At 41.7% G+C, this 16517-nt stretch overlaps 1 protein-coding gene across 1 annotated transcript; it reads left to right on the top strand.

The window, feature by feature from the left end:
* The first annotated feature begins 14907 nt into the window (after positions 1 to 14907).
* LOC147495990 (uncharacterized) lies at positions 14908 to 15444 on the top strand. Its single transcript, XM_086568505.1, has one exon. It carries the CDS (start codon positions 14908 to 14910, stop codon positions 15442 to 15444), a length of 537 nt encoding a protein of 178 aa, XP_086424631.1.
* Positions 15445 to 16517: the final 1073 nt, after the last annotated feature.

The following is a 16517-nucleotide window of genomic DNA, read 5'->3' as shown; positions in this document are numbered from 1 at the left end:
TTGTGATGACGTATTGTCATGTAACGTTGTTTTGGATGTGTATGCATGCTTCTGTGTATTTGTGTGTAACTAGCATCTTGATCTTATAAATATGCATCCTGTTAAGTAGTCAACCCTAGAAATATAGGTCGTTGATGTGACAGGAACCGGATGGGTTACGTGCCCGCTGGAGCCGGAGAGCGCGTTCTTGGAGAGCGTTCTCGTGTAGTCGAATCCTAGAAATAGAGGTTCTCGACGTAACAAGAATTGGAGAGGCTATGTAGCCAGTGAGCTCCAGAGAGCTGTGTGCTCGCGGAGAGCGTTCGCGTGTAGTCGATCCTAGAAATATAGGTCCCTCGGCGTAACAAGAATTGGAGGCTATGTAGCCGATGAGCTCCGGAGAGTTATTGTGTTTCATGAGGAGAGCATTCTCGTGTAGTCGATCCTAGAAATATAGGTCCTCGGCGTAACAAGAATGGAGGGCTATGTAGCCATTTGAGCTCCGTAGAGCCGTGGTGCTCATGAGAGCGTTCTCGTAGTCGATCCTAGAAATATAGGTCCCTCGGCGTAACAAGAATTGGAGGGGCTATGTAGCCATTGAGCTCCGTAGAGTCGTGTGTGCTCCAGCGAGAGAGCGTTCGTAGTCGATCCTAGAAATATAGGTCCTCGGCGTAACAAGAATGGAGGGCTATGTAGCCATTGAGCTCGTAGAGAGCTGGTGCTCATGGAGAGGCGTTCTCGTGTAGTCGATCCTAGAAATATAGGTCCTCGACGTAACAAGAATTGGAGGGGCTATGTAGCCATTGAGCTCCAGAGAGCTGTGTGCTCGCGGAGAGCGTTCTCGTGTAGTCGATCCTAGAAATATAGGTCCTCGACGTAACAAGAATTGGAGGGGCTATGTAGCCATTGAGCTCAGAGAGAGCTGCTTCATGGAGAGCGTTCTCGTAGTCGATCCTAGAAATATAGGTCCTCGACGTAACAAGAATTGAGGGGCTATGTAGCCATTGAGCTCCAGTCGCGGTGCTCGTAGAGCCGTTCGCAGCGGCGAGTATGTCTTCTCGGGAGGGTGGCGAGCCAAGTAAAACATGTTGGCCGAAATGCGATCACGGTGTAAACGGGATGACTTGCCAATACAAATAAAGATAGTAACTTGTAATAAATATCACCTGAAACGTGTTTGACATTAATGTGAACCAAAATGTATACAACATGGATGACGCTATTGGTAAAAATTTTTCAGTAGATAAGTATTCCAAGGTCGAGGCAACATCTTGCCCTCTTGGGTTCGTATCCAGTATGCTCCATTGCCGACGACGCGTTCTACGATGTAGGGGCCTTCCCATGCGGGTGCTAACTTGGAGTCGTCCTGTGTCTTTTTGAGCACTAGGTCGCCAGGTTGAAAAGACCTAGGATGAACTCGCTTGTTGTAGGAGTTCTTCAGAGTTTGCTGATAAGAGGCTTAATTCGACTCGGCAGACTAAGTCCCGCTTTTCTTCAGCGAGGTCGGCGTCTCGCGGATAACACGGAGTCGTTATGCCCCTTCGACAAGTTACGTCGAGTTGTTTGTCCGGTCGATTCGGTTGGGAATTACGGCTTCGTGCCATAACATAAGGAGAATGGCGACTTCACGGCATTGGAGCCGAAGCACGCGCGGTGAGCCCATAAAATGTTTTCCAACCGATTTGGCCATTGGCTCTTATTCTTCTCAATCTTTTTCTTCAAATTTTCCAAGATTGCTTTGTTATCGGGCTTCCTCGCCTTGACCATTACTCCGAAATGCGTCTTTACTGGAGTAGAACGCGATGAATGATCTTCCACTTGGCTAGGAACTCTTTGGTGTTCGCCTTTGAATTGAGGTCCATTGTCCATTACTAGTGTATGTGGTAAACCAAATCTGGTGATAATGTGAGTCCGATGAAGTTCTGCGGACATGGGACTCTTTGACGTGTCGAGGGAATGGCCTCGACCCACTTGGTGAAGTAGTCGGTGGCGGCTAGGACAAAGCGGAAGCCGATTTCTTACGATGAATGGTCCCATAATGTCCATGCCCCACATGTGAAATGGCTACCGGCTCGCTATCTTGCCGATTCGCGGCGAGGTTGGATGATATTGTGGCGAGCGTTTGGCATTTGAGACATTTGAGGACGTATGCTTTAGCATCGATCTGCATCCGGGGCCAGAAATATCCTTGAGAGATGGCCTTGTGAGCTAATGAGCGGCCGCCGGCGTGATTTCCACATTCTCCTTCGTGGATTTCTGCAAAAATTAATTGACCCTGTTCTGGGGTAATGCATCGTAGGTGTGGGCCACCAGCGGATTTCCTGAATAACTTGTTTTGGACTAAACAATAACGCCGAGCTTGATAAGAGACCTGCCGGGCCTTGGTACGCTCCTCAGGGAGCGTTCCGTGCTGGATATAATCGATGATGGGCTGCATCCATGTTTGGCTCAACTGACTGGCGGAGAGAGGAAATAGGTCGCTTATCATCAAGGTGTGGTCGACTTGGTATGCAGGTCGATCGACTACCTCAATGAGAACTTGTCGGGGAACGCAGCTCGGGGTCTGGGTAGCCAAATAAGCTAAACTATCTGCGTGGCGGTTCTCCTCACGCAAGAAATGATGTATATGTACCTGCTTAAAGGAAGGCAATAACTGATGAACGACCTGAAGATACTTGGAAAGATTACCTTCGTGGGTAGTGTACTCTTTTGCAACCTGGCGAACGACCAGTTGCGAGTCACTAAAGACTTGGAGCTCTTCGACACCGAGCCGCGGTAATCCATCCTTAGTCCCCTAACCGATTAGCCGTACTCCGCTTCATTGTTGGAAGTGGCAAAGTCAATCTTAACCGACTTTTCAATCATATTTCCGTCGGGGGAAACTAAGACGACTCCGATGCCGCTTCCACCGAGGTTACTCGAACCATCCACAAAGAGAGACCAGGGCGATTTGACTCGCGTTTGCGTGTTTGGGAGCTCAGTTTCTTGTTCCCAGTTGGGGTCCTCGACTGGGAAATCTGCGAGGAAATCAGCGACGACCTGACCTTTCTGAGAAGTGCGGGGGACGAACTCTATGTGGTGTTCTCCGAAGTTCTTCGCCCAAACCGCCATTCGAGTAGTCTTGTTTTCTTTATGAAGGACTTTCTTCAAAGGAAGGTCGGTGAGAACTTTGATTGGATGTGCTTGGAAGTACGGTCTGAATTTCCGTGCGGAATACAACAAAGCGAGTACATTTCGTTCGGGAAGGAGTAATTCTTTTCGGCTGGCGTGAGTGTCTTACTCGTGTGAAGTAGATCGGCTTCTCTGAATTGTTCTCCTCTTTAAAGAACCGAGCTGATGGCGAAATCGGATCTGACGGATAAAGCCCGGTGTCTCTCCATGTACTGGTTTGGCTAAGACGGGAGGCGTGGTGAGATACTCTTTGAGAGTAGCGAATGCATGATGACATTGATCGCTCCATGAGAACGGCTCGCCTTTTTTGAGGAGCTGTAGGAACGGTCTACACTTATCTGAGGCCCTTGATATGAATCGGTTGAGCGCCGCGACCATTCCTGACAATTTTTGTATTTGTTTCTTTGTGCGTGGATCGGGCATATCTAAGAACGCTCGGATCTGGTCAGGATTTGCCTCGATCCCTCGCTGCGACACCTGATACCCTAAAAACTTGCCGGAGGACGCCCCAAAGAGGCATTTTTCTGGGTTCAGCTTCATGCCCGTACGGCGTAGTCTGGAGAACGCTTGTTCGAGGTGGGTGAGGTGATCACCCGCTTTTTTGCTTTTGACCACCATGTCGTCAATGTAGACCTCCATGGTGTCGCCTAACATGTCTTGGAACATGTCCGTGACCAGGCGTTGGTATGTCGCTCCAGCGTTCTTCAGACCGAACGGGAGGACGTTGTAACAATAGATCCCTTGTTCCGTGATGAACGAAGTCTTCTCTTGATCTTCCTCGGCGAGTGGGATTTGGTTGTACCCACTGTACGCATCCATAAAGGAGAGGAGTTCATGACCACAGGTTTGGTCGACCAGTTGGTCAATTCGAGGCAAGGAAAGCTATCTTTAGGCGTGGCCTGGTTGACATTTGTGAAATCGACGATAAGTAAAGCGGCGTGCCATTCTTTTTGGGGACGGCGACAATGTTGGCAATCCACTCGGGGTAGTCTACCTTTCTGATAAAACCGACTTGCTTGAGTTTTTCGACCTCGTCATTGATGGCTTTTTGAAAGCGCAGGGATAGTTGACGAGGTCGTTGTCGAACTGGTCTAGCATTGGGGTTCACATTTAATTTGTGGCATGCGAAGTTAGGATCGATTCGCACATCGATATCGACCAAGCAAAACATCTTTATTCATAGATAAGAAATTTACAAGTTGTGATCTGAGTGTGGGGTCGAGGTTAGCCCCTACATACACAAACTTGGGGTCGTCTTCGGTGCCAAGATTCACTCTTTCTTTTTCTGCCGCTGGAGGCTTTACAGCTGATGGCGAAGCACTGCTTAGCGACTCGCTATCGGAGGAGATCCCGAACACTGGTGGGACTGACCGGGTCACCGAATGTGGAGCGACCTTCTTCCAAACGCTGCCGGGTATCCACGACACAGGGGGGGCCCTGGCTGCAAGCACATTGATGGAGCGGTTGCGGCGGACAATTGTGGTGGCTTGATATGAGCTGGGGCGATCTCGAAACTTTAAGCGACAAAGGTAATCGGCGTTGGTTCGATGCTTAGAGGTCCGAAGACTGGCGCATCGAGGGACTCGGGGGCGAAAAGGTATCGGCATTGGAGAGAACTTCTGCTTGTAAGAGCCCCCAGCGTTCTGCTTGGCAGTTCGGGGTTGGACTTCTGCGACTAAGTCACGTGCCATTGTGTAGTTGGAGGGATCCTGTATGGTGGGAAGCAATTCCGGCGGTCGCGTCTGTTGATTTGACCTGGTTACAATGGTACGCTTCAAGTTGATTGCTTCGAAGCTCCATCATGCCTCGAGGTCCTGGGAAACGGAGAACTTGATGTAAAGTAGATGGTACGGCCTGCATCTGATGAATCCAGCGTCGTCCGAGGATGGCATTGTATGGCGACTTCTAACACGAAACGCAGAACCGAGTATTACAGGTAATCTTATCCTCTCGAGATCCCACCGATACTGGTAAGATAATGTCACCAATGGGGTCGGCTCTGGAGCCATTGAACCCGTAAAGGGGGGCGATTGGGTCAACGAGAACGGACTTGGGGAGGTTCATCTCTTGCATGGTGTGGTAAAATAAGATGTCACAGGAACTGCCAGGGGTCGATCGGACGCCAGACGGATCATCCGTCGGCTGATTTTGACATGAACGACCAATGCGTCATTATGAGGAAGACAGACTTTACTTAAATCGGCCTCTGTGAAAGTGATATCGCCTGCGCTGCGACCTGAACCACGCGGGGCGTGAGCTGCCTGTGAAGTAAAATGATAGACTTCCTGAAGAGCGCCAACCCGACGTCTTTTCTCTCGGGAAGAGGTTACAGAATCGTCTGGAAAGGTAATCACATGAATAGTCGCGAGCATTGTCACGATCGGACGAAGTGTTGCCTTCTCTCGTGGCGAACGATCCGCGAGCCGCCCTCTACCGTGAGGACGAGTCCGCACCCGTGGTGGTGATCGGGGAGGTGGAGATCGACTACGCACTACCGACGAGCCATCAACTTGTGGCGCAGTCGCCATCGGGAATGCTAGTGTAATGTTTGATATAACCGGCTTCCACCGGTCTTGGAGATAATGCTTGAGCCCCCAAAGATGCATCGGTTTCATGACACTTTGCTTTATGAAATGCACAAAAGGCTTGCCGTGTCGATCTGCGGGCTGCCTGATATTTGGCCGAAAAATGAGGCGCTTAATCTTATCCAAAGATGTGGATGGGGAACGATGTCGGGACGATGAATTCTCTGCATTATCTGCCTGCACGAAGCCGCCGGTGCGCAGCGTAAAGGCGCGGCCGTGCCGGGTGGAACGATCTGAGACTTCAAATAATTCGTGGTTCTCTTCTAAACCATGGAGTTTTAAAGTTTCCTGCAACTTGATGTACTTGTCCACGCTGGCGTAGAGCTCGGATTAATGTCCGGCGTTCCTTCATCAACGACCTAGCGAGGTCGCCGTTTAGCACTCGGCAAGCATTAGAAAAAGCCGCGGTGTGGCAAAAGATTCTTTCAAGCCACTTTCCATGCACGCTAGCCTTCGCCTTGAACCGTCCCTAGGAATTCTCGAATAGTTTAAGCCCTCCTTGAATGATAATTGAAACGGAGAATCAAGATCGCCTTCTTCCGCCGTTGTTGGACGATCGGCTTGGGCTAACAAATCGATAAAGTTGTTCGAAAGTGTTTATAGAATCGGACTCGATGAAAAGAACCATCGAGCGCCATCCTTGAGGTGGGGGAAATAATCTGCGGTGGAGATAATCAAACTTCGGGTGAAATTCGTAGAGTGCCAAACTCAAATATAGCGAGCCACATCTTTGACTGTAGTCTTTGCCGTCGTACATAGGGAATCGTGGCTGGATAAAGTCGTGTGGAGAGGATTTACTGAGGACCTCTGCGGTGAACGGAGATGCGCGATACGTCTTAAGCATCTTGTGCACGATCTGTGTCGAGTCTTTCTTCGCAGAGGTTTGGCCAATCCTTTGGGATAACTCGTTGAGCTGCTGATTCACGTCATTGATGCTGTGTTCGGCTCCGTTGCCGACTTGTTGTTGCTGGTAACTATCCACCTGAGCACGTAACGTAGCATTTTCCTCCCTGAGCAAGGAGATGCTCGCATTCGTTATTCCCAACTGGTGGGCAAGGTTCTGAACTTGATCTTCGATGCTAACCATGCTTCGTGGGCTGGAGAGGTAGAGAGGTGTTAACTGATCTAAAATAGCTCTCCAGTAATCGAAACCACAGACGGCGCCAATGTAAAGGAGCGTTTTAGTTTTCTCCTGATTACAGTAGAGGAAGATGAGATGGGTTTGTACTTTGGTTGGGACCGAGGTCATTTAGTTTAAGCGAACTGCCTCACGATCTTCTCGTTTTTCCTTTTTGGGGAGAGAAGAATCAGTCCGAGCGTAGTTCCGGTAGATGGTATTTATAGGATTCCTCGGGAGTGGAGATCCTTCGCACAACGCGTACCCTTTGTGTACAAATGTAGGGTAGAGATCGTGAATGAGTCTTTGGAGTGGTTTTGGTGTAAGTCATGCTATGATTGGGAGTTGGTAGCGGTAGTCCCTATTTCCGGTGGTGGGAAATACAAATAAGATTTTGGCAATGATTACATCGGTGGGCTGCCACGTCTCCTCAAAGTGTTCGTGATTGAAGTATCTTTGTTAAGCACCACCTACTTGTTAGAGTTAAATCAGATCGGTCTTGGAGGTCGATCGTTTGAGGTCGCTTTATTAGCCATGCCCAAGAATGTTCCTTAATGGGGATATTGCTCCCCACACGCATAATCTTGCCTCAACCCTTATCACGAAATTAAGCGACGCCTAAGGCCTCATATTTGGAAGGCCTCATATTTCCTAATTTATTCACATATTTGTTTATTATTATCTAATTTTATAAAGAAAAAAAACACCAAAAAAAGATGTGATAGTCAATTTGTTTACAAATGGGTTTTCTATCCACGCACTAAATTTCGGAGTGAATTAATGTGGAGTGTATACAATCCAATAGTCCACAGCACAAATGACATCTCGATGTATTAATATGAATCCAATGGCTACAAACGCGTAGTAACTTCAGTTTTTGTCGGAGTGTGCTCATTTAATCAAATTGTTTCATTAGAAAAATAAAAACAAATGGAAAATCCCACGTTTAGTGAAAGAATCTCTACATTCTATGCATTTTCTTCATCTCTTAATTAAACTGTCTTAATTAAAGAAATTATCATTACACTTCTCTCATTAAATCTTTCTCTCTCACTTGTTCTATTTCACCAATTTCAAGTTTAACCATTTGTCAATTTTACTTTTGAGTTTTAAACGGTTAATCATCAATTCATCATCTAATATTCATAGTTTTTGTGAAATTTGATTTTTTTTTTTTAATTTCAATATGAATCTATTATTTTATTTATTTATAGTTTTTACGTTTATTTGGTTACGTTATTGTCGTTTTTTCGTTCGATTTTGAGTCATGATACTAGATTTTTGCTCTTAATTAATTTATAATAAAATTGTGAATATATAGTGATTTTTTTTTGTGATTATAGATGGCCTAGGAAATAAAGGCTTCTAAGGCCACATTTTGGCTTGAGCCGGCCCTGGACTCGCACACTCGTCAACATCAATGATTTGTTACTCGACTTCATCTTGTGACATCAAGCATCAATTACTACTCTCATAATTGCTAGCATTAGAATTAGGTCTCCACCCGCTATAATACTCAAATCATTACAACCATTTACCATCATTACAGTGTTCTTACCGACATTACGCCCTATGCAAGCTCAAACAACCTAACGCCTAAAGCTATTACACACGTGCTCATTAATTAAGTATACAATAAGATACGGAGCATAGAATCATTGTTAATAATGGAATGGTGGAGAATATAAAAGATTAATTTGGCAATATATATCAATTAATATATTGCCAAATAATATACAATATATGGTGTATGGAAAATATGTTCTAGAATATTCTAGACTAGAAAATAAAATATAGGAAATCATAATCTTTCCTAGTTTAGAATATTCTAGAACATATTTTCCACATATATTGCATATTATTTAGAAATATATTAATTAATATCGTCAAATCTTTTATATTCACCACCATTCCATTATTAACAATGATTCCATGCTTTGCATCTCATTGTACTTTATTACTCATCTCATCTGCACATTTGTCCAGACAACCGGCCACACGTGTCTTACTAGATGTACACCCTCAATGCTTATAAAAACCACTCTCAGAACTACGTTGGCTTGATTCTATCACTCTTGATTCCACTCTCATGCACAATGCTGGCTATGTAAGCATCTTTTACTCACGAAGAGCAGCTATTTTCATCAACCAAAACCATCATTTTCCTTCACCCAAAACCAGAGCTAAGTTTTAAATCATTGGTGTAATGTCCTATTAATCCCATAGGATAAAATTAGACATTTACAGACCGAGACAACGCAAATAACTTAGCCCGTATTTTGATAAAATGGGACCTCTAAGAAACCAAATGCTATGATACTATGTTAAATGTCAATTTCTCCATAAACTCGAACTTGTGTAAATTGTCAAATTGTCAATTCTATTAATATATTAGAGTAGGCTTATATATATATATAAACTTAATGCCCCAACGAATATGAAAATTGAGATTAGCATAATCATCATGCGACGAAAAGGAGTGGTCCGATGTGGGTCTGGGGTTGCATAAAGGGGGTGCCCAGGATAAGGGTTTGAGGTGTAGCAATTGGTTGGTGGTGTAGTATAAAGGTAACTAGTGTTTGTCGTTTTTGTGTTGTAATTGCTATTTTGCACTGTGGGACCTGGTTATGGTTAGAGTTGTAGTTGCTAGATTGAGCCAGTGGTGGTGGGTATGGATAACCGGTTACCGGTTTGTTGTTCCTTTTTTTGCTTGGTACCGGTTTGTTCTTCGTTGCTCATCTTTGAGGAGAGCAAAAAGAGAGCGCGTCATGATTTTTTTAATTTTTTTCTGTTGGAAGTAATGTGGTTAGCAAAGAAGTGGTGTTCTGTTAGTGAGATTCTCAGATTAGGCACAACAGCACTTGACTGAGTTGATTAAAATATACTACACTACTAAGCTTTCTAGTCGGTTGCGAATTAGAGTCTCCTTGGAACACACTAAGTATTTGGGATGCTCACAATGACCCATAGGCCGGAGTTTGTAGACTTTACGGAATTACTATTTTTAATTTTTATGGTATTGATATGATCCATGTGAAGAATCACAATGTGAGTCATGGACCCGATTTAGTAGTCTTCCATTTTAACTAATTAAGCCAAACTCTTGTAACACCTTTTCATTTGAATACAAATTACTAACTTAGAAAAAAAAAATGTGAGTCATGTATCTGGTTTAGTTTAATAAATATAAATAATTTAATCAGGTAAATATGTTGTGCCATTTGTATATTCCATATTTCCATGGCGTGTAATTCGAGTATCTATAGAAGGCTTGAACTCGGTTGGGACTATTATGTACCAAACACACCACCAAAAATGCTAATGAAGTAGGCAAGCAGTCACAAAGAGCAATAAAACTTCAAGTTGCGTATCGGATCACATACGGCATTTCAAAGCATTGAGAGAAAGATGTGAACAAATTAGGATGGATGTCAATTCCAATAATATAGGGAAGAGAAAACACTTATTTTCTTTGAATTGAAAGACATCTTTGGTGTAGTTCTTCAGCTAGTGAAGTTATTCTAATTTCTAATATTTGGACAACACATGAGAAGAAATTATTATGTGCCAAGCTACTTTGTCAGCCTCTGCTTTAGTTGTATTTGGACAACACATGAGAAGAAATTATTATGTGCCAAGCTAATTTGTCAGCCTCTGCTTTAGTTGTAGGTGTTTTTTTTTTTTTTATTTTGGTAATTTTTAGTTGTAGGCATTACCACGTCTCTTGCATTAGAGCATTCTCAATCTATCCGCGAACTTATCAATATTTCTCTAAATTTGAGTCTAAAATACTATATTCAGTTTATTAGAAGTCTAGCAACTATTGACATTTGAGGAGTCGTTCTTTTCTGTTTAGTGAAAGCATTTTGTGTTATTGGCATAATCCATCTAAAGGTCGAACACAATTTGAGTCATGTTCTAGTTGAGCTTAATAAAAAAATTGGTCAAAACTGTTGCGCCCTATATACTTTTTGCCTAATGGCACGTAGTTTGAGTATATTTATATAATTCATAGATGGCTTGAAGAAAAAGTCTCACCTGTGAAAGTTTATTGAAAGAGACCACTGCCTAATACAAATTCCAACTCCCCATTTGTACCTCGTTTCTTCATTACCTTGGCTCTAGGAAACCACATTTTTCTGGGTTTTAAGCTTCTTTAATAGCTAAGCAGTTTTTCAAAAGTGTTGTAAGAGAAATGTTGGATGAAATGTCTCATAAATGTTATCACATATGCGCGCCACTATTTGTTCTTGGAATTAAGATTTTACTGTTATAGTGCAAATTTCAATTAGTTTGATCCATCTATATAATAAGATAGGGTTTTTTTAAGCACTAAAAGACAAAATTATAATAAAGGATGGTCTAGATCATTTTGAGCAAGATCTAACGGTAGAGATGTGGGTTTCATTTTAATTTATGAAAAGGGACAAAACAGCTCCCGCTTGGTTTTTACGGGCTTCTGCTTCTCTTACACCAAGTCGCGCGTTCAAGCTTATTAAAGTGTCGCTCATTTAAATTTAAACTGCTCAGACAAAGGTTATCCAAAAAAAAAACCAAAGTAAGCCAAAGGTTATCAAAAAAAAAGACGAAAGTAAGCCAACACCACAAATCCTCACCCTCAAAGTTTTTACTACTCTACTCATATATGGGAATACATTGTTTTTCATATATGCAAATGGAAAAAAGATCGATACATTGTTTTCCATGCATTGTTTTCAAAACTCTGCCTTGAAAAAAGGTTAACAGATTGAGGATCAAAAGAATTTAGAGGTACGATTACAATCTCTATTTGAGTATCTATCTATTGAATATCATTTTTAATGGTTTTGGATCTGATTTGATATTGGAAATTTGGATTGGATTGTAATTTAGCTTGGTTTTTGTTGTTTAATGTTTGATTGGTTGGATTAAAATGAGCTGGTTGCTATTTCGTTGTTAGATTTGGGTGTTTTGATGTGATTTATTTAAAAATGGTTGAAATTTTACATCTTTAGGTGTTTTGTTTGAATTATTGTTGTATTATTTGGTTGTTTTGTTTGGATATTTGCTTTGGTATTAAGAGGGCTAGATCATTTTGAGCAAGATCTAACGGTAGAGATGCGGGTTTCATTTTAATTTCTGAAAAGGGACAAAACAGCTCCTGCTTGGTTTTTACGGGCTTCTGCTTCTCTTACACCAAGTCGCGCGTTCAAGCTTATTAAAGTGTCGCTCATTTAAATTTAAATTGCTCAGACAAAGGTTATCCAAAAAAAAAACCAAAGTAAGCCAAAGGTTATCCAAAAAAAAGACGAAAGTAAGCCAACACCACAAATCCTCACCCTCAAAGTTTTCACTACTCTACTCATATATGGGAATACATTGTTTTCCATATATGCAAATGGAAAAAAGATCGATACATTGTTTTCCATCCATTGTTTTCAAAACTCTGCCTTGAAAAAAGGTTAACAGATTGAGGATCAAAAGAATTTAGAGGTACGATTACAATCTCTATTTGAGTATCTATCTATTGAATATCATTTTTAATGGTTTTGGATTTGATTTGATATTGGAAATTTGGATTGGATTGTAATTTAGCTTGGTTTTTGTTGTTTAATGTTTGATTGGTTGGATTAAAATGAGCTGGTTGCTATTTCGTTGTTAGATTTGGGTGTTTTGATGTGATTTATTTGAAAATGGTTGAAATTTTACATCTTTAGGTGTTTTGTTTGAATTATTGTTGTATTATTTGGTTGTTTTGTTTGGATATTTGCATTGGTATTAAGAAGAATGTTCTACCGTATCTGAAATTTGTTAACTTGAGATTGTTTTTCTTAGTGTTAGTTGATACATTGTACTGCTTGCATATTGTGATTTGTTAAGTGATTGTTTTGATTCGTGGTGCGCTGATTTTAATTGTAAGAATGGCTTCTGCTTGGTTTTTCAGGCCTTTGTTTCCATCAGGTTGCGGGTTCGACCCCAAGAAACTTTAGTTTTAGGTGTTTTAATAAAAAATCAGGTCACTCTTGCCTACCGCAACTTCACTTCTCTCAGAGTTCAATACCTATCTTATTGCTTGAGGTATTTACTCACAGTTCAATTTCATAAATTTCTAAATTCGTTTGATTCTAATTGATAGGGTATTCTAATTGATTCTTTGTATAGATTTGTAGTGTATGTGAATTCACGTTGCTAAATTCTATTTCATCTTTTTCTCCATTCCAGTTTAAATATGATGCGTGATTTTAAATTTGATAAGATTCTTCAATTCCGTAAGTTTGCTATTTATTTCGAGTTTTTATGTCTTCCTTAACTTCTTCATACCATTCTATTTACGTTGAATTTAATCTTTTGAATAATTTGCATTTAATTATATAACTGTATCTCGATGCTTTTTAACTAGGTATCCAACAATTTACTACTTTGAGTCTTCGCTGTGCTCTTTGATTAGAGCTCCGTTTTGATTATTTAACTTTGTATGTTTCCAAATTTTTGCGAATTGATGCTTCCTAGACAATCATGGTTAAAGAGCGCATGGAAGAGAGAGGAAGGGAATCGTTAGTTCACCCAGTTAATTCCATAGCACGTCATCCTATTGAATCTCCCAATTTGGTATATGTGCCTCCACATCGAAGAAATGTTGTGTCTCCTAATCTATATGTGCCTCCTAATCGAAGATCAACTGCGACTCCCAATATTTTATTTGTTGTGCCTCCTAATCGAATATCCAATGCGGCTTCGAATAGATTATCTATTGTTGTGCCTCATAATCGAAGATCTAATATGCGGGTCCTAATAGGTTATCTGTTGTGCATCCTAATCAAAAATCTCCCACGACTCTTAATAGGTTATCTGTCGTGCCTCCTAATCGAAGATCTCCCGCGGCTCTTAATAGGTTATCTGTTGTGCCTCCTAATCGATGATCTCCCGCGGCTCCTAATTAATGTGTTATCTGTTATTTCTCATCATCGAAGATCTACTGCGCCTCCCAATCTCTTATCTATTATATCTCCCAGTCAAAGCTCTATTGCACCTCCTAATCGGAGATCTATTGCACAACGTCTTCGAAGAGAAAAAAATATCGATCAAAGGACTATAGCACAACAAAATCGAAGACGGAGGGAAAAAGACATTATATCTAATTATATTTCAGATTCCTTTAAGAAGATGAGGTCAACGTACAAAGTTGGGTCCTCTTCATCTATCACGGAAGATGTCACAATGCAAAGTTGTGAGGATAACACTATGTAAATCAAGCGCTTAAATTCTCACTCTTATGTTAGGTTTCAACATACCGTAAAGCGTGATATATCATAAGTCTATTTTTGCAGTGATCATGATATGACTGGATTTGATGAATGTGAAGAAGAAATTCTTAATCCTCATAGAGGCCATGTGCTTCCTATTCCAAATCGCCGCCACTTTTTGGGAAAGATGGATGTTCTCTGTCCATTTTGTTCGGCCCTTCATTGGAAAGATGAACAGTTATCAAAATCAATGCGCAACTGACCTTTATTTGGAACTTGCTGTTTACAAGGAAAAGTTAAGCTACCACTTCTTTCTCCACTACCACACTTAAATCTTTATTCGAAGGATCTAATAAACGTGCAAGATTATTTCGTGAGCAGATTCGGCAATACAATGTGTGTAATGCCTTTACCAGTCTTGGTTGCAAATTTAACGATCGTGTGTTACATGGACGTGGTCCAACCTCATTCACTGTTCATGGGGAGTTGTGGCACCAAATCGGTTCATTGTTTCCTGATCCGGGGATGGAACCTAAGTTTTCACAACTTTATATTTATGATCCCCTAGCTGCTTTGGATCACTGGCACAATCGCAACCCGAATTTGTCAAGGGAAGTGTTGAAAACTGTACAAGAAACTCTTCTGCATACCCACAAGTTTTGTGATATCTAGAAGCAAGCATTTGAGGTTTTAACTGAAAATGCTTCTGAGAATAACAGTGTTCTGGTCCATCTACATTATGATCCGCGTTCGGATAGACGAAGGTACAATCTTCCGACAACTGATGAGATCGCAGTGATATTGCCTTGGAGATGGGAGTAAGGTTGATGTCATGCGTGATATTGTACTTCGCTTGAGAGGAGGGCATGAGTTGGAACGGATAAGTGAATGTTATCCCGCTTATTTTCCTTTGCATTATGTTCTTATGTTTCCTTATGGGGATTTGGGTTGGTCACCTGATTTAAAGTTGTGGGACGTCAAGAGAAATGCTCCAAGCAATGCAAGACTCACCCAATTATTGTATTACGCCTACCGTTTGTTTGAACGACCCACAGAGTACTCATCCATCTTGCTGGGGTGTAAATTGTTGCATGAATTTTTGGTTGATGCTTGGGCTGCATATGAACAGAACCGTCTGCGATACATTAGAATAAATCAAGACACCATCCGTTTGGATGTGTACAAGTGCTTGACAGATGTTGCACTTGAGGGATTAAGTTCTGATCAAATTGGCCAACAGTTCATTTTGCCTTCCTCGCATGTTGGAAGTCCAAGGCACATGTATGAGATTTTTCAGGATTCAATGGCTATCACCTGGCATTATAAGCACCCAAATATTTTTCTTACGGTGACTGCAAACCCTAATTAGCAAAAAATTAAAGATGTTCTCAAGGAACAACAAACTTCGACACTTCGGCCTGAAATAGTTGCACGGGTATTCGAGCTGAAACGAAAAAGCAATTATGAAAGAAATCTTGAAGAATGATATCTTCGGTCGGGTGGTTGCATATGTCTATACCATTGAATTTCAGAAGCGCGGTCTTCCACACATGCATTGCCTTTTATTTCTCGCGCATGATGACAAGATCTGAAACAGTAAGCAAGTGGATAAATTTGTATGTGCTAAATTCCCAGACTCCGACACCCACCCTGTATTGTTTGAAACAGTGAAGAAGTGCATGGTTCATAGCCCCTGTGGTGATCGAGATCCGAGTGCTTCATATATGGAAAATGGTCGATGCACCAAAGGCTATCCAAAAGAATTTGTGGAGGAAACAATTATGGATAAAAAAGGGTACTCCATTTACTGAAGGCGCGACACTGGCAAGAAATATTTTGTGAAGAGGAAGAATAAAATGGTTAAAGTTGATAATAAAGATGTTGTTCCCTACAATGCATATCTGTCTGAAATGTTTGACTGCCATATCAATGTTGAAGTTTGTGCATCGTGTCAAGCTATTAAATATATTAACAAGTACATCTACAAAGGCTATGACAAAGCAATAGTGGTGGCGGCAGGAACAAATGATGAGATTCAGCAATATATCGATGCAAGGTACATTGGACCAACAGAAGCTGCATGGCATTTATTTCAGAATCCAATGCATAAAGAGTTTCCAAGTGTCCAACGATTGGCGCTTCATTTGGAAGGTATGCATTGGGTTGTTTTCAATAGCAAAGAGCCTATGGATGCAATTCTTGCCCGAGCCAGAGACCAAACTTCAACACTGACAGCTTTTTTAAGCGTTGTGCTGAAGCTCCAGATGCACGAGCATATACTTATCAAGAATTTCCACGACACTATGTTTTCCACAAAGACTCTCAAGAGTAGACTCCTAGGACTCAGGGACCTTCCATTGGTAGGATGTATTTTGCAAGCCCTAATGTCGGGGAGTGGTTTTATCTACACTTGCTACTTACTGTTGTAAAAGGGCCTACCTC

Source organism: Coptis chinensis, chromosome 6 (assembly GCF_015680905.1).
Source record: "Coptis chinensis isolate HL-2020 chromosome 6, ASM1568090v1, whole genome shotgun sequence".
Taxonomy (NCBI): domain Eukaryota; kingdom Viridiplantae; phylum Streptophyta; class Magnoliopsida; order Ranunculales; family Ranunculaceae; genus Coptis; species Coptis chinensis.
The sequence above is the reverse complement of the archived record's forward strand: the minus strand, read 5'-3'. Positions and strand labels throughout refer to the sequence as shown.

Coding starts and splice junctions, on each gene's coding strand:
- LOC147495990 (XM_086568505.1), top strand. CDS start 14,908: ATGCGTGATATTGTACTTCGCTTGAGAGGAGGGCATGAGTTGGAACGG.